The sequence below is a fragment of the Hydra vulgaris genome, chromosome 12 (assembly GCF_038396675.1).
Source record: "Hydra vulgaris chromosome 12, alternate assembly HydraT2T_AEP".
Taxonomy (NCBI): Eukaryota; Metazoa; Cnidaria; class Hydrozoa; order Anthoathecata; family Hydridae; genus Hydra; species Hydra vulgaris.
In genome coordinates this window covers 34536116-34557412 of record NC_088931.1, presented here as the reverse complement: position 1 = coordinate 34557412, position 21297 = coordinate 34536116, and the positions used below count along the sequence as shown (strand labels likewise).

Sequence of the window (21297 nt, the reverse complement as noted above, 5' to 3'; positions counted from 1 at the left end):
ACGGAAACTCCAAGACTAAACTCTTGAAAAAACAGTTCAAAGCTGTCTATGTTTTTAAGCAATTTATGACAAGCATTGCCTTCCAAACGATGCTGCCCTTGGTAGGACACTCTGCAGATGTTTATTTTAGACAGATATTGATTAACAAACTGTAACCCACACTCCTTGTTTTCAAATAAATTTTTTTCAACCTCTTTTAAAATTTTGTCTACAACACCTAGCAGTATATGTAGTCCAGGAATATTTACAAGTTCTAGTATTTTTTTGTTTTTGTTGCCTGTTAATAAAGGGGAGTAAACAACATTAGTGTATTTTTAGCTTTTTTTAAATTTGCACCATCAGTCATCCATTGGTCGTACAATGTACACAAAAACTCTAGAGTATAATGATCAGCTTTTTGAAAGTCAGGAGATGACGTCATGCAATACGGACAAGGGTGTTTTGATGTTGCAGTTTATTTTCCAACCATTTGAAGCAAAATCTTTAGATCTTCAGATACTGTGTAATCTAAGGATGAAATGTTTAGCTTATCCAATATTAACCGCAAGTTATGGTATTTTTCGTTCAATGAAGGCAAAATGGCCAATATAATAGTTTTGTGAACGCTTGAATCTTTAAAATCTTTGCACGCATATCCGTCACTCTTGCTCAGTTTCTCTGGAATTTTATTATTTTTTAACTCTGGTTTTAGGGTTATTGACAGTGTAACTTTTAGGAATCCCTGCCCTCCATCTACACCTAGTTTGATATCAACATCATTTGTTTCTTGACTTCTGTGATGAAGTACCATTGCTACGAGTTCTTCAATGTCATTGCAATACACAATAGGAGTATCTTTTTCTACCAACTATACATTCATAAAAAATCAAAATGAATAATACAAATTGCAATCTAGCTATAAAATAATTTTTTTGGAAATAGTTTACTTACCTCTTCGCTTTCTTTTAATTTTAATAGCAATGGGAGTTTATCACAATTAAATAAATTTCCAATTATTTCTTTGTTCTCAATCACTTTAATATTGAAACCGGATTCCACACTTTTTCGTCCTGCCTCACTTCTCAGAAATCGTGCAACTTCAATCATGTTGCGATTACTTATAAATCATAATAAAGTTATTACAAAAATTGGCTTTAAACTCATAACAAATTTATTTTTAAAAGTATTTTTAAGCAACACAAATTTACCTGGAATGTAGTTTTAATTGAAGTTTGTTCAATTTATCTAAAGAAAAGAAAGGTTTCTTAACCTCAGTCTTTCCGAAAGAGACAGTGAGTTGCTTCGGACCAAAGGTTTTCAAAACTAAGGTGTTCTCTAAGTCATTTGTGCTGAAATCTTTGATAGAGCTGGACAGAACTTTTCCTTGCGTTGTTGAGGATGTTGATTTTACAATGGCAGTCAAATTCTTTTGTCTTTCTAATTTCGTACAGGGATGTGGAATTCCCTGTCCCACTTGGGCATTTGTTGACAAACTAGTCTTTCTGCAGGTTTATTTGAAACATCTTCAGCGCCTTGATAAACAAGCTTTCCCGAAACACAATCAACCATTGGGGCCAATATTTTTTCCATTTTTGATTTGCGCCCATTTTCACGAATAAAACATTCACATTTTTTCCCTCTAATAACTCTGGTATTCAGGTCTAAATTTTATAGCACTTGTATGACAACTATAATAACTAAAATAGCGAAACTAAATTTTAAATGAAGTAAATTAAACATCAATATAGTTATAATTACCTTCATAACACGGCCGCATAATGAAGTAAGGATCAGTCCCTGCAAGCTTTTTTCTACATTTTGAGCAAAGCATGGTAGGAAGGTCAGGATTATCCGCCGAATAATCTTTCCAGAATATAGTTTTGATAAGGTTTGAGTAGTCATTTTTCTTTTTATTTACATTTAAATAAGTTGTTTCAGGGTTATATATTGGTCTTAAATCCGTGCCTTTCCTGAAGCAGCAAATGCAAAATTTTTTTACAAAATCACTATGTTCTTTTGCATGTTTAGGCATTTTAAATGAATGCTTCAAATAAAAACTTCTGATATGGATTGATAATATTGGCATGATATATCGGTTATATCAATCAAAGTCAATATAATGCCTATAAACAGATGTCAATATAATGGCTAAAAACATGCTTGCAGTTCGTATATCAACGCGTGCAAAGAGTTATTATGCAACTGTTAACAATTAGCAACTGCTAACTTTTACTAATTGTTAATAATTAAAGGTTGCTTTGCTTTGTTTTTATTTCAATAAAAATGTAAATAGAAAGTAATAAAAATTACTTATCCGTCTGTAAATTTTAATGTTAAAATAAATTTTTAAAAACTTTAAAAAATAACATTGATAAATCTATCACAAATATTTCTGAAAATCTAAATATGGGGCATGGGCATGATTTTGTGGTGTTCGAGAAGATTCCCCAAATCCCCCCTAGGGTATGGTTCCAAAAAACACTTTTCAACTTTTTGCTTGTTTTATATTAAACTAGATCAAAGTTCATCGACAGATTTCAAATTACATCAAAAAAAAAATTTTCGTTTAAAAGTTGAGACCATTTAAGGTTATTTCAGGGGGTAATTTTAGGCTTTGCATTGTTATAAATCTTAAACGAAAAGAGATTTTTTGATGAAATTTGAAATCTGTCGATGAATTTTGATCTACTTTATGATAGAACAAAAAAAAAATTTACGATTAAAGGAGACGTAGTTCTAGGAAGGAGGCAGTTAGGGATCGGGGCGGGGTTGGTTTAGCTTCAATTACCTTAATTTTTTGCAAGTCATCCTCATTTGCTACCAGTATCAACATACTAAAAATTTGAGTATGCCCCATGCTTATTAGCTACCTATCTTGAACAACAAAATTCCTGGGCACTGCCCTAAAATGTGTGTTTTCTCCCCAGGCCCCCACTAAAAAAAGTTGTCGTTTACATTTTTTGAATTGAGGAAATGTTTTCTAATGATAATCAAAAATAAAATCTCTGGGGATGTGTTGCAAGGTCTTAGAGTATGTTCCTATGCACCGTGAACTGTCAATGCCCTTTTGTATCGGCATTATTGAGTGTATTTTATGGATGGTAAAATAAACTACATTGTTTTCTTTTGATAGATAAAAACCTATATTTTTTGGATTAAACAGGTTTTAAACTCTTTCGGTACCAAGTTTCAGAACTGTAGCATCACTACAAGCACCTTATAAGGGTAAAAGTAAATGGAATAACTTTCGCCACTTCCCCCTCCCCCCTCATTTTTCAGTCAAAATCAAGAAAACTTCAAGTTGCTGTAAGTTATAAACGAGTAGGAATTTTATGAAAAAGTTTTACTGTTTTTCCTAATATATATCTCTGAACATTTGTGCCAAGTTTCAGAAAATTTGGTGATGTAGGGTGCAGATTTGTGTTTTTTAAAAGGTTTTTACTAACAAGCGAATACTTACAATTAAAATATCTTATATATGATAATTTTTTGATTAAACTTTAGTTTGCATACAAATTAAAGAGTGATTTTATTTTAATAAATGGAGAAAAAATCTAATTTTTATTTGTATACTCAATAAAATATTCTTAACGCTGTCAAATTGAATGCAAAAAAGTCAAAATCATATGCAAGAGTGTTGAAATTGGATGAAGTATTGTCAAAATGTACTGATAAAATGTCGAAATTAAATGATACAATGTCAAAATGAGGTGGGAAATCCTGTCATAAGCGGCTATTTGCAATTACATTATTTTTAACTTGATAGTTTTTTGTTTAAACTTTTATTTCCATGCAAACCAAAAACTTATATTTTCCTAATGAATTTAAAAAAATCTAACTGTTTTATTTTATACTAATTAAGGTATTCTTAGCACTGTCAAAACTTAATACAAAACAGTCGAAATCAAATGCTACAGCGTCGAAAGTGAATGCAGCTTTTCGAAATGTACTGATACAATGTCTAAATTGAATAATCCAAAGAGTTGAAACATCCTATAAAAAAAGTTTTTAAATATTAAGTAAAGCAATCGAGGCCAACCGATAGTGCAAAATCACAAAGAAGTTCAAAAATCAACTTTATAAGAGTCTTAAATTCTCTGCAAATATATATATATTAAAAAAAAAAAAAAATTAAGAAACACAAACAGAAGTATTAAACAAAAACAGGTTTTAATTTGTTTCATTAAACACTTGAGTTAAGAATTAACAAAGATAAGATTTTGTTAAACTTTTTTAGATTTGAAGTTTCAATAGTTCACCTAGACTATGATTGTACCTACGTAATAAATAATTCAGCATTTAGATAATAAAAATAATGGACTTCATACCAATAATCTTATTTGTTTTACTTTTAGAAAAAATATTCATATCCTTCCAAATCTTGTAAATAATTTGACAGTATTCAACAAAGATGGATAACGAAGCAATTGTGTTCTTGTTTTTATGCTCTATTGGATTTGTTTTGAATGGAATAGGATTGTATCTTTTGTTTACTCTTAAAAACTTAAAGGTAGACACCCAAAAGATCATAGTTATTAACCTCTGCGTTATTGATTTTAGTCTAAGCATAGTTTTAATAGTACAAAGTTCAATTGATATTTCAATCGTGTTTGTTGAAGTTATTCCGTTTAATTTTAACAAAGTTTTACAAATTTTTCAGAGTGTTGTAAACCTTGGTTATTATTACGCAACATTTTGGTTAATACTTGATCGATACTTGCATATAAAACTCAATATAAAGTACCAAGTCATTTGGACAAGAAGGAAAACGGTTGTCGCAATAGTGATTTTATGGATTTTTTCAACAATAAGTGGATGTATAGTTGGTTTATATTATTATCATTTAAACGCTGTTATTTTTGTTTGTTTAGACGCCATAAACTTGACGTTAGCCATTGTTGTGTACACTCATATTATTTTATTATTGAAAAGACAAAGAGCTAAGGTCCAATCCAATCACAACAAAAAAAGTCTTACGAAAGGATCTCTTGTATCTGTCGCTATCATAACCTCATATATTATTTTGGTTGTAGTGCCCGATATAATAATATCAGTGGATAATTTTGTTCATATAAACTCTTCAGGGCTTTCATTTTTTTTATCAATAATGTACTCTCTTTCGTTGTGGACCGATGCAATGATATACATACTTGTTTCACCTAATGTTCGACCCGTTCTCAGAAAGTCATTCACACTATCTAATTACCAGTCTAGCAAAAGAAATAACAATCGTTTAACCCAAACTTCTAGCTTTTCGCAGACAATCGTTCAAACTATTTAACTACCAGTCAATGAATTTACAGTTGTTTGAATCAAAGTTGGACGAGCTCTCACAAAAAAAAAAGAAAAAAAGAAGTAAGACATACAAATGTAAAATGTTTGGTATTAGATTAAAAAAATAATAAAAAATGTTCGCACAAGAATTTTTTAATAACTTTATTCTTTTTTAATTTTTTAAATAAATTAAAAAGAACATAAATATGACTTTTATTTTTGTCATACATACAATACCGTGACAAGAACGAGAACGCAGCGTGACTAGAGGATTTGGTGTTCTACTTGAATAAAGTTTTTGAAGACGTAATCTTGCCACAGACCACCAGAATAGGTTTTATAGTTTATTTTCTTGTGTTCGCTGGTTGCTCATAAAATATCATTTTAAACATCATTATTGTATTGTTATTATCAATACAATGTTAATGTATATATAGTGATGGCAGAGATAATAAAAGGAGGCTCAACAACATTAATAATACTTTTCTTCCCTAAAACCAATATTGCTCTTACACACACACAAGCACACGAACACAGTTCCGTGTTACGTTACACACAAAAAATATAAAAGAAGAAGCGTAGCGGCTTAAACATACTCAGAACACAACACTCCTACTTCCCTTTCTTAAATAAATTTAACGTTTATGTTCGCAGCACTACATTCAATCGGGTAAAGTTTGTTAACTGGCCTATTTATACTTTTATACTCTTTGTTCTGCTTGTAACATACCGTAGCGCTTCTGACTTCTTTATCAGAAGAAAGATTCACTTCGTCTATGATTCTAACTTTCCATAAAATTCGCGACTTTGGGGCATCGTCAATTAAGACAACATCTCCGCCTTTGATTTTTACAGATCCATTACCTTTAGAGACTTTGTGGTGTTCACGTAAATCCTTTAAATATTCTTCTTTCCAACGTGTTCTTAATTGATTTAAGACCATATTAATGTGTTTATGTTGTTCAACTATTTCGACTTGTTCACAATTCCTTGAATCTTTTGCTATCGCTTCCAGATTTAACTTCCGACCAAACACTAAATGGTTGGGAATGAGCACTTTGTCACCAACCTCTTCATAAACGAATGTCAATGGTCGGTTATTGATGATACATTCGACTTCTTGAATGACTGTCATCAATTCTTCATAGGTTAGTCTAGAATTACCTCTTTGTTGATCGTACGAAACACCTCTTTGTTGATCGTACAAGTCTTTCGAATATTCCGCCCCACCAGGGGGCGGCTGCTACATTGAAACGCCATTTGATTGACTTAGATGTGACAAAAGCTTGAGTTTCCTCCGCTGTGAACTGCCTGCCATTATCCGAAAAAATCTCCGACGGAACGCCACGTTTAGCAAAGAATTGTCGCAGATCACGAATAGTTGCTGTGGCTGAGCAATCTGGACTGAAGCATGCAAACAAAAATGTCCAGACTTTATGTAAGGTACTAGAACCATGTATTGATTTTGCATATAAAGGTCCAGCATAATCTACTCTAGTGTACTTAAAAGCATGTTCGTTATTTAAACAACTCACAGGCAACGGTAGAGAAATAGGATAAAAGTATGGCTTACCTTCAAGTTTTCTACAAAGAAAACATTTTCGGATTACACTATGAATTAAACACTTAGCCTTGGGAACCCAGAATTTATTTCTTAACTCATTCAGTGTTTCTTTCACACCATTGTGTTTCACGAGGACATGGCACTGCAAAATAATTAGCTTTGAAAGATTACAGCTCCGAGGTAGAAATATCGGAAACTTTGCATCGTATGGAATTGGGGCATTCTTTAAGCGTCCTTTACATCAAACGATACCGTCCACACACAACTAAACGCAAATCTTGCTGCAACTGTTTGTAGCTCGATGCAGTCATAAAGTCACGTTTGACATGTTTGATCCACATAGTAATTTCTTCTTCTCGTTCATCACTTAATAACGTTAAGATCTTCAAACCATTTATTTTTCTTAATCTCAATTTCAAATTATTTACAAAACGTAATATCCAGGCTGTGACTCTTAGAAAACGTTCATAGCTATTAAATTTTTCTATGTCAATAAAAGAAAGGTTTGGATAATGTACACTGCTTGAAACAATGCAAGTTAATTCTTCAGGTATTTTGGTACTTTCAAAAATTAAATCATAAACTGGCCATGCAACTGCTATACTATTTAAAAAATCTGGGCCCTTAAACCAAAAACAATTATCTTTAAAATTATTTAAAGATCATCCACGTGAAATAATATCTGCGGGGTTCCGATGTGTTTCTACATACTTCCATGACTCAATGCCATAAAGTTCTCTAATATTAAGAAGTCTATTTTAAACAAAAGGTTCATACTTCTTAGCTGAATTGTTAATCCAATGAAGGCAAATTGTTGAATCAGTCCAACAAATAATCCGAGAAATATTATTCACACTTTCAAGCTCTTTTTCAACATTAATCATCAATTCGGCTAGTAATAAAATAGCTCTAAGTTTAAGATGAGGTATAGTTGTTTTACTTAATGAGGCTACCCTCAATTTAGAGGCAATCAAAGTAGAACAAGAATGTGTCTCATCAAAAAAACGAATATAGATACAATATCCATATGCCTTATTGCTTGCATCGGAGAAACCATGAAGTTTGAGTTTATAGTTAGGCAAAAAATTTGAAGAGTTAAGATACCACCGTGGAACCATCACATTGCTTGATGAAAGAAAATCATTTAAATAGATTGCCACTCGGTTAAATTTTCTCCATCAAGGTAATCTTCCCAACTCATCTTGCTAACACTTAAATTTTGGAACAATACTTTTAATTTGACTACCACTGGATTTATAAGTCCCAATGGATCATAAATACTTGCAACAAATTTAAGAACTTCTTTTTTCTTCGGAATATCAACTGCCATCTTCATTAAATCTTTAAAATAAAAAATTAGAATATCCTTTTGTTTGTCCCACGAAAAACCAAGGACTTTAGTTTTAGGTTGAGGTGTAAAGTCACTTTCACAAAAGACATCTTCTAATACCTTAGAGTTTGATTTGAATTTTCGAAGGTTGAAACCACCTTCCTTTAATATCGATTTACACCACCTATAAAAGTTTATGCCATCATTAACTTCATCAGTGTAAGAGTTCAAATCATCCACGTGAAGGCTTTGTAAAAATTTTAAGAACATAAGAGGGGTAACTGTTTAAATACTTTTCCACATGTAACTTTAAAGTAGCATTAAGCAAAAAAGGTAAAGAAGTAACACCAAACAAAACTCTACAAAGACAAAATGTTGCAAGCTTTGCATCAGGTAACATATTAAAATAAAGGTTTTCAATGTCATCAAACCATAAAAATTGTACATAATCGCGACACATTTCACTAAGTCCAATTTGAAGAAACGCTTTCTCAATATCAGCCAGAAAGGCAAACTTTTTTGAACGGAAACATAATAGACCTCCAAATAATGATGTTGTCAAACTTGGGCCTGCATGAAGACAATCATTTAGTGAAGATCCAAATGATTTCGAACTTGCATCAAATACCATACGAACTTTAGTTGTAACTTTTTCATCACGCCTTACTGGTCTATGAGGTAAATAGTGTACATTACCTATGTCCAAATCATGACTTAAAACTTTTTTAATGATGCCATGGGATAGCTGATCTTTAATAATGTTTTTATAGGAGTTAAACAAATCCTCATCTTTTGAAAGTTTTTTAGTAAGAGACTGTAAACGGTTAACACATAAAGAATAGTTGTCAGGCAGTGTTGGAAGATTTTTATGAAATGGTAATTGAACTACATAATGACCAGAGGTTTCATCAAAAAATGAACTATTTTGAAATTCCTGAAAAATAAGATTATCTGTTTGCAACTATCACTACAGCACCATAAATCATTTAAAGCATCCTTCAAAATTACAACTTCTTCAACAAATTCAGCTTGAACCATTAAAACATGAGTGGTATTAACACTACAACTATTATCTCCTTCATCACATACCAATCCACTAAGAACATACCCTCTAAGTTTAAATTTCAATGCGACTGGACCTGACTTATTGCGAACTGTAGTGTTATCAAAAAAATTCCAATAAAAGTCTGCTCCAACAAGAATATCAATGTCTAGAGGACAATCTCCTGTAACACTATTAGCTAATTTTAAACCTTTCAAATGGCTGTAATTGCTTACTACAAAATCGACTTTCTGACCATTGATAGGGGCACAAATATCTTTCACAAAGCAAGATATGAAAATGTAAAAATCATTCAAACCTTTACCACTAAAACGAACCCTTACCAGTAATTCCTTTTCACTTTTGTTTCCAAAACTGTTTATAATTATTTCTTTAACCTCTATTGTTTGTAAATTGAGCTTTGTACGTAATACTGGTGAAATGTAACTCAGTGGTGAACAAATATCAGAGAGTATACGGGTAGGATAAGAAAGTTTGCCATTTGACATTGCTGTAACTTGAGCTGTTTGTAGCAACACTGAATGTATATACTTTGTTAATGTACCAGCTACTAATGATAATTTTACTTCTTCCTGACTGTCATTTTTTTGTGGAAGAGATTTCTCATTACACATTGATGCATGATGAAAATTTGAACAGTTAAAACATTTTATTTTTGTTGCATAATATTTGGCAAGATTTCCAAGCTTCAAATATTTAAAACACCTATGTTTTCTTTTTAAAATTTGTTCTCGAGCAATCAAATTGGTCACTGTTTTACAATTCTGAGATTTGTGATCTTTTTCACAAAAGATAAATGATAAATTGTTATTCAAGTTGTTCATTGGTTTGTTATGCGTACCTAAGGTTCTACTTGAGTACAATGTTTCAGCCGTAAAAGGGTTTTCTTCCCTGTTAAAGTTACTTTTTTCATGCGCTTGAATCTCTGTTTTTAAGACATTTAATACAGTTTTAATGTTCCAGCAGTCAGTATTATTAAATTTTCTTGAAATTATCAAGTTAAGTTCTTCGGGAATCTTCTGCATCAAAACAGGAACGAGAAGAGATCCTTACTGCAGAGAGTCAATGTTTAAATTTTCTAATCTCCTGATTTGAATTTCGAGGTTGTCATAGATTTGACGAAGAGAAGAAATATTTCTTAAGTTGCTAACTTTTTCTAAGGATAACAGTGCTCGCATCTGAGATGATATAAGTAGCTGCTTATTATCAAAACGCTCTTTCAATAAATCAATAGCAACTTTATAGTTGTCATGTGTAAGGGCAAGTCCAGTGATAGTTGAAAGAGCCTGCCCCTCTAACAGATTACGAAGATATGTTAACTTCTATATTGAACTTAAGTCCTCATTGCTGTCTACGGCACATTGAAAATTTTCATAAAATGTTTGGCAGTTTTCAGGCTTGCTATCAAATGAGTGTAATTTTAAAGGTGAAAGCTTTACCATGGAATTACTTTTGTTAGAATTACTGATAACATCATCTGGTTTAGTGTTAAGGTGTTTATTTATAAACTTATTAATTTCAGCAAGTTTTGTACATAAAATATGACAAAATCTGTAGCTAATTTTTCTTCTTCTTGTAGTTCAGTTTCATTTTCAATTAAATATGTGATTTCTTCATTTAAATGTTGTACTTTGGTAAACTTTTCAATAAGAGTGTTACGTAAACTAGTCAGGATATCAATCGTGTTATCATCTGAATTGAAGTCCTCAATGCCTTCAAAAACCTTATCAATAAGACGCTTCACAGAATTAATATTGGTAGTACGAACTCTACGTTTGCCTACTAAACTTATTGACAATCTTATAAACAATGATGACAATAAAAAACAATAAATTGACACGCGATCTGTTCAGAATCACGATAAATGTCACGCTATTGTTTCGGTCAAATATTAGATATTATATATCAAGCTATCTTCCAAAAATGATGCTAATGGTAAAGGTTGGATTTCTTAAAAAAAATTATAATTCTTTGAACGCAAAGAAATTGCTAAGAACACAAACTTATTACGTAAATACACCTTGTTAATCCAGAAACTTCAGTATAGTAGTACAGTTATTCGTAAATTAATCCAACTCCAAATAAAGAAATCGCTTAACTAATCCTTTTAAATCTCTACATCAAACGAATTTTGAGCTTACAACCAAATATCTGTCTATCTCTCTCCGTGGGCTCCAAATATTGTATTGTTATTATTAATACAATGTTAATGTACATATAGTGATGGCAGAGATAATAAAAGGAGGCTCAATAACAATAATAATAAAACTTTTCTTCCCTAAAACCAATATTGTTCTTACACACACACAAGCACACGAACACAGTTCCGTGTTACGTTACACACAAAAAGTATAAAAGAAGAAGTGTAGAGGCTTAAACATACTCAGAACATAACAATCATTTTTAATGCAAAATTTCTAGGAACATAAAAAGTTTATTTTAGGGCCCCAATAAATACTGCAAAAACTTCATTTATCTTAAAAGATTTTTGACTAGTAGTTATTGCGCCACAGTCTCGATTGTTTTACTAAACTAATAATAGAAAATTGTTAAATAATGTATATATATATATATATATATATATATATATATATATATATATATATAAATATATATATATATATATATATATATATATATATATATATATATATATATATATATATATATATATATATATATATATATATATATATATATATATATATATATATATATATATATATATACATCGGAGCCGCACAGTGGGCCAGTAGGTGGACAAAATGGGAAAAATTTTAGTTGTCTAATCTTGAAAACCTATTTAATTTTAGTATCTACATATATTAGGAGAAATCTTTTGATAATTTATTTATATTAAATCCCTTAGTTACCAGGACTCTAAGCATTTGAATATTGAGATAAAATAAAAAAAAATAAAAAACTATAAATAAGTAATTAACGGTGACATCAACGTTGTGTTATATTTCAATTACATCTACGTTTTTGAAACAAAAAATTAGTACATGTTATTCTAGAGTATTTAGAGATAAGAAAAACCAATGTGTGAAATAAATTTGTCATAGCATGTTATCTCAGTTATACTTTGAAAATCACAGATTAAAAAAAAAATTTCTTAAGAAACTTATTTTTTGCCGCACAATAACTAATAATTACCACAATTTGCCATATTTTGTCTTATATTTATTTGAGCTATATGATGCTTCAATCGAGTTTTAATTGATTGCTTGTCCCCTTAAATCCCCGTTCAGATTTTATGTATGTTTTAACTTGGTTGCTATGGTACTAAATTTTGCATAGCAACAACTCATTTTTACATTAACGTTGTTTTAACAGTATTTTACTTGCGCTAAATACACAATATTGGGGGTATGTATTAAAATGAGATTCAGAATTCTTATGAGGTTAACTTTTTTTGGTTACTATGGATACCTTACTTTGCATAACATAGCAACAACATATTTTCGGTAGTTGTTAGTAATTTAATTACTAACACTGACAGTAATTTAATTACTTTTAATTTTAATTACTAACACTTGTAGTAACTTAATTACTAACAAGTATTAGTAGTCCAGGCGGCATATATATTATAACATTTTACTTTTAAATACAAAATACTTGTTACAATAATTATTTAGATATGGATTTGTTAAACTTAGACATTCATAATTTTCTCCAAAAAAACAGTCTTAGTATTTCAAAACAAAATATTACTGAAGATATATTAAAATTTATTCAGCCAAAATTTGCTGATTTTAAAGACGTTGATTTTAGACATGCTGTTCAACGATTTGTTTACTTGTATAAACAAAAGTGGAAATCTGCAAACTATACTGTGAAAAATTTTGAAAAGAAGTTTGTGAACTGGCTTAATGAATATTTAATTGTCAGAAAAAAAGACAATGAACCAACTGCAAGTAGACGTGGTCGAAAACCAGTTGCATTTGATAATAGTTCTAATAAAACTAAAAAACGGCGTGTATCTTGTTTAATTGAATCTCATTCATCCAATGAATTATTTTTTGCTGCTAATAAAAAATTTAGAGATGAATCTGTTGTTATTGCTGCCAAGAATGTTTTAAATATATCAAATACAGATAAAGCAACTAAATATTCAGCAGACGAAGCACTGGCTTTAATAATTGATGCAAGTCTGACAAAAGCTTCCTATCAATTGATTAGAAGCGGAGCCTTGGAGAAAGAATATAACATCTACCCCGCTTACAATGATGTCAGAGATGCAAAATTGAAATGTTATCCTGCAAACATAACAGTGGAGGACTATTCAGCTTCAGTTCCTTTAAAAGATTTAATGACTCATACTTTGCAAAGAATCTGTGCAGTTCAGGAACCTGTGCTAAGGCACTTGATATTGAACGACAAAGCAATAAAAACAATGACACTAACGTGTAAGGCTGGTTTTGATGGTGCTACTGGCCAAAGCATTTATAAACAAGTTTTATCAGAACCCGGACATTAACAGAGATTTAAAGCGTGAAGAATCATTATTTATTACTTTTCTTGTCCAATTGGATTTGACTGGATTTAACAACAGCAACGAAAAGGTGCCTATTTGGAGAAATCAAAAGTCGTCCTCCACAGCCTATTGTAGACCCATAAGATTTGCATAAAAAATGGAATCCAAGGAATCTGTGATTGAAGAAGATCAGTACATTAAAAGTGAGATAGAAAGCTTGGGTATGATTTTATTAGAGGTGTGCGGATCATCTATTGAAGTGAATTGTATTATTGAACTTACAATGATTGATGGGAAGGTTCAACCAATATTATCTGAAAAAAATAACTCATACCAATGCTGTTCAGTGTGTGGTGTCTCTCCAAAAAATATGAATAGTCTTGATATCCTTAATATAGATTATACTAACAGAGAGTTCAAATATGGTCTTTCCAGTCTTCATGCATGGATTCGATTTTTTGAGATGTTATTGCACATTGCATATAAAAAAGAAACAAGAAAGTGGCAAGCAAGATCTAAAGAACACAAAGAAAAGGCATCTGTAGCTAAACAAAAGATTCAGACTGATTTTATGAACAAAATGGGACTTGTTGTTGATTTCCCTAAAAGTGGTGGTTCTGGAACAAGTAATGATGGCAATACCTCAAGGCGTGCTTTTGCAGCATATGAACAAACAGCTGAAATTCTGGGTATTGATTAAAACCTTATATTCAGATTTTACATTATCTTGGTAACGCTCTCTTCAGGATATGAAATAGACTGCTTAAAGTTCAAGGATTATTGTTTTGACACTTTTAGACTATATGTGTCCCTTTATCCATTGTATTACATGGCTCAATCAGTTCACAAAGTATTGATACATGGACATGACATAATTAAAAGCCTTACATTACCCATCGGACTTATGTCAGAGGAAGCTCAAGAGGCTAGAAATAAAGACTTTAAATCTTATCGCGAAAATTTCAGCCGAAAAACATCCAGAAAAGCAACAAATACTGATCTTATCAATAGACTCCTAGTTTCCAGTGATCCTGTTATTTCATCATTGCGTAAATCAACATCACACCAAACAAATCATAAAGCATTTCCTTCAGATGTTTTACAATTACTTAAACAATCTTCAAACGATATTATTGTTTTATAATTTTTTGATGTAATTTAAAATTGATAACGTTTTCTTGCACTATTTTTTGCTTTTATTATTCCTAAAACATTATTTACCTAAATACTCAATTTTTATTCAATATAGGTGGGTCAAAAATCCGACAAGATATTCAAATATCAATTTACCACTTTGTAACTAAGGAAAGTATCTGATAACTAAGCAATATAAGTATCCATAACAACTAAATTTAAAAAATTATCACTTTTGTAAGAAGTGTGATCTCATATTGGTACTCATGCCAAATTTAGTGAATATAGCACTTATAAAATATCTGCAGATAACAAAAGTAGGTTGTTGCTAAGCAAAATAAAGGTATCCATAGCAACGAAATAAAAAAATATTACCTTCATAAAAAGCGCAGACATCATATTAGTACTCATACTAATTTTAGTGAATATAGCTCTAATATTAAATTAGTTATGAATTTTGTCCAGTAAAAGTGCATTCTGGCCCACTGTGCGCCGGATAAAAAAATTCAACTGCTTCTCCCAGCATTTTTGAAGTAATTATTCTGCTTTACGTTAATAAAATCTAATGAGCCCTTAGTGTGCGAATAAACATATTGACCGTTCTGAATGGACATTTACAAAAATCAAAGTTTCAGCATATTTTTGAAAACTTTTGAAGCATGACTGAGTATGCCAATAGTTTGGTGGAAGTGAGAGCCAGTCTTGAACTCGTTGCTTATCAAACCCAATCATGTCAAAAATCAAGTAAGAAAAGACATCAACCAAGGCAGACAAGGATGGTGGTTTTTTCCCAATTTTTGTATTCATTTTATAAATTTCCTTGATATCTTACTTTACTTTATTCTCAGGCTTATAATAGTCAGAGCTAGGCATATCAAATGACAGAATTGCTGATGCAATTTTTGCCTTCTCCTCTGATGCTAACTCATCATCTAGCAAAGCTAATGGTATCATTGTTGAATCCAAATACCAACAGTGTTTATACTGAGACTCTAATACAGCATCGACAGCTATTAGGTTTGTACATACCTTCTTGTACAGATGCATTTGATGTATGGCTGTAATGTCAAGAAAAGGAGCTTTGATGACATCATCAGATTGTAGATACCATTTTGCATAAAAGCAAACAATAAGTTCTGTAATAAGCTTAATTTCAATTTTCAGTTTATCATTTTCCTGAACAAACGTAAGTTGATTGGATAAAAGCCGAAGCTTTAGATAATAAATTGCTTTTCCTAAAAATCTTGCATATGTTATAGGGGATAAGTACGTGACAACTAATTCTGCAAGCTCACTTCTATCATCTCTTATAATACCTGGTTTACTAACGTATGACTGACTGCTTTTAACTTCTTTAAGATCAACACCTGATTGATATAGAATTGCATTTGTTACCTTCTGTAAAACATTTGGTGATATATCACAGGCTGTAGCAGTAAGTGAAACATTACCAGCAAAAACATTTTTTTGAAATTTTTGCAATTACTGTGTCTGGGTTTTCAGAGACTCCTATATGATACCAATTACCTGGCTCGAAATAAGATTCAATTGAAGGATCATCGCTTAGAATTGTGTCTATAAGTTCAACGTTGGGTACATCATCTCTCAAAATCTTAGGCTGTAAACGATTTTTCTTCCTGATGCTTTCTTTTGCCTAATTAACAGAAAAAATGTAGTTTTAGTTTTTAATTTTAAAATTAGTGGAAAAAAGAATTAACAGAGCTTGAGAAAGAGCTAAAGTAATTAATTAAAAGTATTGAATACCTTTTTTCTATATTTAATATCCTCTGAACCAATAAAAAACTTTCTTTCATTTTCCTGATCTTCAAGAAATTTTAGATCTTCAATCTTGTCTTTTGGTGATCTTTTTTTATCTTTACTGATTGTGTCTTTGAGATTAGAATTACCAGCCCAAAAAAGTTTTTTTATTTCAATCTCAAACTCGTTTTGTTTAGCCAAATCATTACTATTTCCCCTTTTTGCATTTTTTTTCAAGTTGGAATAGGACTTACGCAATTTAAAAAGTTTTTTAACTAAACTTAAATCAGTTAACACATCAAATCCAGCTTTAATCCAGGGTCTCTTGATTTTAGACAAAATACATTTACAACAACTCTCCGAACATCTAGAAAAATTTTTTTTAGGGGAAAAAGCAATAATACTTGATATTGATACAGATCGACATTGTTGGTTATATATTAAATGTTGAAGTATATCCAAGCCTGTTGGAAGTTGTATATCTAAATAGAAAAATTTATATTTTATAAATAAAATAAATTTTTTAGCAACTAATGATTCATTATAATTCCAATATTATTAAAAATGTTTATACCTGATATAGCTGGTTTTGCCTCTTCTATAATAAAAAAGTTCCTTTTTCATTGACCTAAGTTGTGCTTCACTTATTTTTAATGTTTATTGTATGTACTAATCTGTATTTATTAGAAAAATTCAAAGTTTTAAACTATCATAATTTACACGAAAATATATGTATATAACATTAGGCATAACAGAAAATATATTTTAAAAAATACCAATTTTCATGATTTTCAATATCACCAAACATAGATTTTTGAGAAGTAAAGAAAAAACCACATATTTTTAAACAAAAATATAGGCCAATATATATATAGCAGAAAAAAAAAATTAAAAAAAAAAAAATTGCCCCTCCCTCAAGACGCCCGAAAACGACCACTTTTCGGTCAATTTTCCCCTAAATTATACTTTATGGTTTGTTCGTTTATTTTGCCGTTTAATAACTTTTACAACTTAATAGTTTATAAATAAAAACACTGGCGGGGCAAGCCCAAGACATTATTTTGTCTTCTCACCAAGCCCCAATCGTACGTATTTACAATAACCGTATAATATATTTATACTTTACAAACTATTTATTAAAAATTATAAATGTAAAAATAAATAACAATTAGTTTAAAAAATACTTCAAGAACAATATTTATGTTAAGAGTAATAATCAAGTAAACAAGAAAAATCGAAAGTAAAGAAAAAAAGAAAAACAAAAACTAAATAAATAAATAAGTTAAAGAGCACATATTTACAAGTACCATACTATATACGTATATTATACAAAGTATTTATTGAAAAATATAAAAACAAAATATGTAACAATTTGTAATATAGTAATATTTAAATAAAGAACGAAAAATTAAAAATAAAAGAGTACTTAATTTACAAAAACCGTAATATTTATGAATATTTTAAAACCAATTAGTATAAAAGTAAAATAAATAATAATTCATTGATAGTTAAAAAAAAAAAAAGAAAAAATATTTAAGAATTTAGATTAGATTTCAACAATATTTTTTAAGATTAGATGAAACACCATTATTGATTTAATGGAAAAAAATTGATAACTTTTGAACCTAAGTAAGTTATTATTTTTTACTCCATAATATTCAAGTTTTTTTATTAGTATGCTATGGTTTACAGTATCAAAAGCCCTTGACAGATCAATGAAAACTCCTAATGTAAAGTAATAATTGTGCGACCGTGGCGCAGTGGTTAGAGCGCTTGCATTACAAGCAGGAGATTCAGGTTCGAAACGAGCTATGGATATATTTTCGCGTCACAGTAAGGAAGGAGGCGTGAACTTCCCGGTAAAATGCACTTCTAAGGTGCTCTGTGACAAGTCCGTGAGGTCTTCTTGGGGCATTTGACTAAAAAAAAAAAATAGTACTTAACCAAACTGTTTTGAATACAACATTTCGTTTTCTAATAAATAATTAAAAAGCCTGTTGTACGTTATACTTTCATGCAATTTTGAGGAACACGATAATATAGATATAGGTCTATAGTTAGAAATAATGGAGTCATTGCCTGTCTTAAAAACCGGTGTGATTTGCGCAGTTTTTAACTTTTCCATGACAATACATGTTTTAAAAGAAAGATTTAAGATGTGAAACAAAAGAGGTTTGATTATATCATAAACAGATTTTACAACGTTAACGTTAATTTTATCAAATCGTTAGTTTTATGATTATGAAGGGCGGTTCGCAATTCAATTAATTTAAGATCAGATTCACCCATAATTTTATTTTAATTTTTTAAATAAGACTCGAATTCAAAGGAATTTTCGATGCTAAATTTGGATCAGCATTAATAAAAAAAGAGTGTTTCTGGAACAATTGTTTTTACTTTTTTAATTACATTCCAAGTTTTTTTTATGTTTCTGCTTGCTTTGTCTAATAGCTTTGTATAATAAAGCTTCTTAGAGTTTCTTTTTGTTTTTTCGAATATATAGTTTATTTATAGTTTTTATATGTCATTTCGTTTTTCTCTTAAGTATTTATCATATAACTTTTGATATTCTTTTTGAGGACTTTAATAACCCATTAGACATCCATGGCGTCATAACTGTTTTTGTGTTCACATGAACTTGTTTTTCAGGAAACGCTGTTTCATATTACTTGCAGAATTGACTTAGAGATAGATCATATGAGTTGTTAGCATCGTTTGATTGCAATACCAGATTTCAATCAACTTTGTTTCTTAAGAGGCTTCGAAACTGTTTTACGGAGTTTTTTTTTATCTGTCGCCACAATACGGTAGTTTTAGAAGAAATGTTGTTATTTATTATGTTATTAGTAACTAAGAATGTTAGGAAATGATCTGATAAGTCAGTTTTGATTGTACCTGTGTTTAGACGGTTATGATGAAAGTTATTTGTTATTATATTATCAAGAAGTGTAGAAGAGTCGTTAGTCACTATTGTTAGCTTGTTTGTTGTTGGAATTAAGTTATTTTGAAGAAGAGTGTTTAGAAAATTTTTAACATTATTATTTGAAGCATGTTTTTTTAGGTCAATTTTTTTATCCCCAACCAAAAAGACATGATCTAGCGTTTTATTGATAGTTGTTATGAATGATTTACGATGAGTTTTAAATTTTTTTAAAATTACCCGATGGTGGTAAATACATATATGTCGCGTTTACAATTATGTTTTTTGTGTTTCTATTTTTAATTCAATACATAATGACTCACAATTTATTTCATTCACACAGAGATCGTTACGTAAACAATAATTAATTGAATAAAAATTAGTTGTGAATTAAAATACTTACGCCCCCACAAATACCAAAATTACGTGGTTGGTGGTAGTGGGAAAAAATCCCCCCTGAAAAAAATTCCTTTGAGAAAAAATCCCCCTGGATTTTTTTTTACAACGTCTTAAATAAACGAAATATCAATTTAATAGTTGTTTATAATATAAATATTTTATACAAACAAAAACAATATAATGCAAACAAAACCATAATCTTTCATTTTTCTTAAATTGACTGACAAATAGGTAGAACATACAAGGAGTGTATCTTCATCAACTGGCAAAAAGATAGAACATGCAAGAAGTGTGTATACATCGACTGACAAATAGGTAGAACATGCAAGGAGTGCCGCTACATTGACTGACGGTTATGGTTTGGGCTTGGATGTAATTAGGGGAATTTTTTCGGGGGATTTCTTCCTAAAACCAATTTGTAATTAATTAGTTCAAATTGTGCATTTGTTTCACCATACTTACACCAAGTTCCCGTAAGACAAATAATTTTAAAGTCATGTTTTAATTCTTCCAACAAAACTAATAAAACAATTAAACTTAACTCTTGCCTTCTTGGCACGGTTTCTTTGATCCCAATCGCGTACAATTAGCTTATCATACGATATATATATGCAAATTTTCCAAGCCGCTTTTAAGTTTTCATTCTTTCTCTCAAGTCTTTTCTTATTAAGTTAGTTTCATAGCAAAAATCTTCATTAATGAAAATAATTTCGCCCTTTAATTTAAAAGATTTTTTTAAAACTTCTACTTTATCTTTCTAGTCTAAAAGTTTTATCATGATTGTACGTGGCTTTTTTGCATCTTTGCGTCCACAGCGATGCGCTCGTTCAATTTTAACATTTTAAACCCTAAAGTCTGCTCAAACAGTTTGATAACCTTTGCTTCACTTTCCGTCCAAGTTTTGATTTCGTTTTCTTTCAGTCCATAGGTTCTGAAATTATTTCTTCGTGACCGATCTTCAATTTCTCTTTTTTTATTTTTAAAGTTGATAAGCTCAATATTTTTATGTGCCTCGTTTTTAGAAACTCTTTTTTCTCAATAGGTTCAATACTATTTTTATTTTTTTCTTTCAATGAGTTCGTGAAAATTTAATCTTTCTTTTATATCAAATACATCCTTTTTGAGTCTTTTAATTTTTTCTATACTGTTAATAATGTTTATTTTTGCTTACTAGATACCGTTGATAATGTTTATTTTTGCGAACTAGATACTGTTAATAATGTATATATTTGCGTACTAGATACTGTTGATAATGTTTATTTTTGCGAACTAGATACTGTTGATAATGTTTATTTTTGCGAACTAGATACTGTTGATAATGTATATATTTGCGTACTAGATACTGTTGATAATGTTTATTTTTGCTTTTTGTTGTCTTTCACTCGTTATTTTTGCATTT

At 30.2% G+C, this 21297-nt stretch overlaps 3 protein-coding genes across 4 annotated transcripts; all 3 read right to left on the bottom strand.

The window, feature by feature from the left end:
* Positions 1 to 3820: 3820 nt before the first annotated feature.
* LOC136088680 (uncharacterized) lies at positions 3821 to 11603 on the bottom strand. Of its 2 annotated transcripts, none has more exons than XM_065813035.1 (2): positions 4308 to 11603; positions 3821 to 3972 (listed from the first exon to the last, which is right to left on the bottom strand). In XM_065813035.1, the coding sequence occupies exon 1, from the start codon at positions 10233 to 10235 to the stop codon at positions 9033 to 9035; it is 1203 nt and encodes a 400-aa protein (XP_065669107.1). In that variant the 5' UTR covers positions 10236 to 11603; the 3' UTR covers positions 3821 to 3972; positions 4308 to 9032. The 2 variants fall into 2 exon arrangements, with proteins under 2 accessions (XP_065669107.1, XP_065669108.1); XM_065813036.1 differs by lacking the exon at positions 3821 to 3972 and having other exon boundaries at positions 4278 to 5308; positions 5491 to 11603.
* LOC136088077 (uncharacterized) lies at positions 5879 to 6388 on the bottom strand. The gene has a single exon (XM_065811733.1). It carries the CDS (start codon positions 6386 to 6388, stop codon positions 5879 to 5881), a length of 510 nt encoding a protein of 169 aa, XP_065667805.1.
* LOC136088076 (uncharacterized) lies at positions 7962 to 8778 on the bottom strand. Its single transcript, XM_065811732.1, has 2 exons — positions 8441 to 8778; positions 7962 to 8394 (listed from the first exon to the last, which is right to left on the bottom strand). Exons 1-2 carry the CDS (start codon positions 8776 to 8778, stop codon positions 7962 to 7964), a joined length of 771 nt encoding a protein of 256 aa, XP_065667804.1.
* Positions 11604 to 21297: the final 9694 nt, after the last annotated feature.

Coding starts and splice junctions, on each gene's coding strand:
- LOC136088076 (XM_065811732.1), bottom strand. CDS start 8,778: ATGGTATTTGATGCAAGTTCGAAATCATTTGGATCTTCACTAAATGAT. Junction 8,395..8,440: donor TTAAAGTTACATGTGGAAAA/GTATTTAAACAG, acceptor ATTTTTACAAAG/CCTTCACGTGGATGATTTGA.
- LOC136088680 (XM_065813035.1), bottom strand. CDS start 10,235: ATGCAGAAGATTCCCGAAGAACTTAACTTGATAATTTCAAGAAAATTT.
- LOC136088077 (XM_065811733.1), bottom strand. CDS start 6,388: ATGACAGTCATTCAAGAAGTCGAATGTATCATCAATAACCGACCATTG.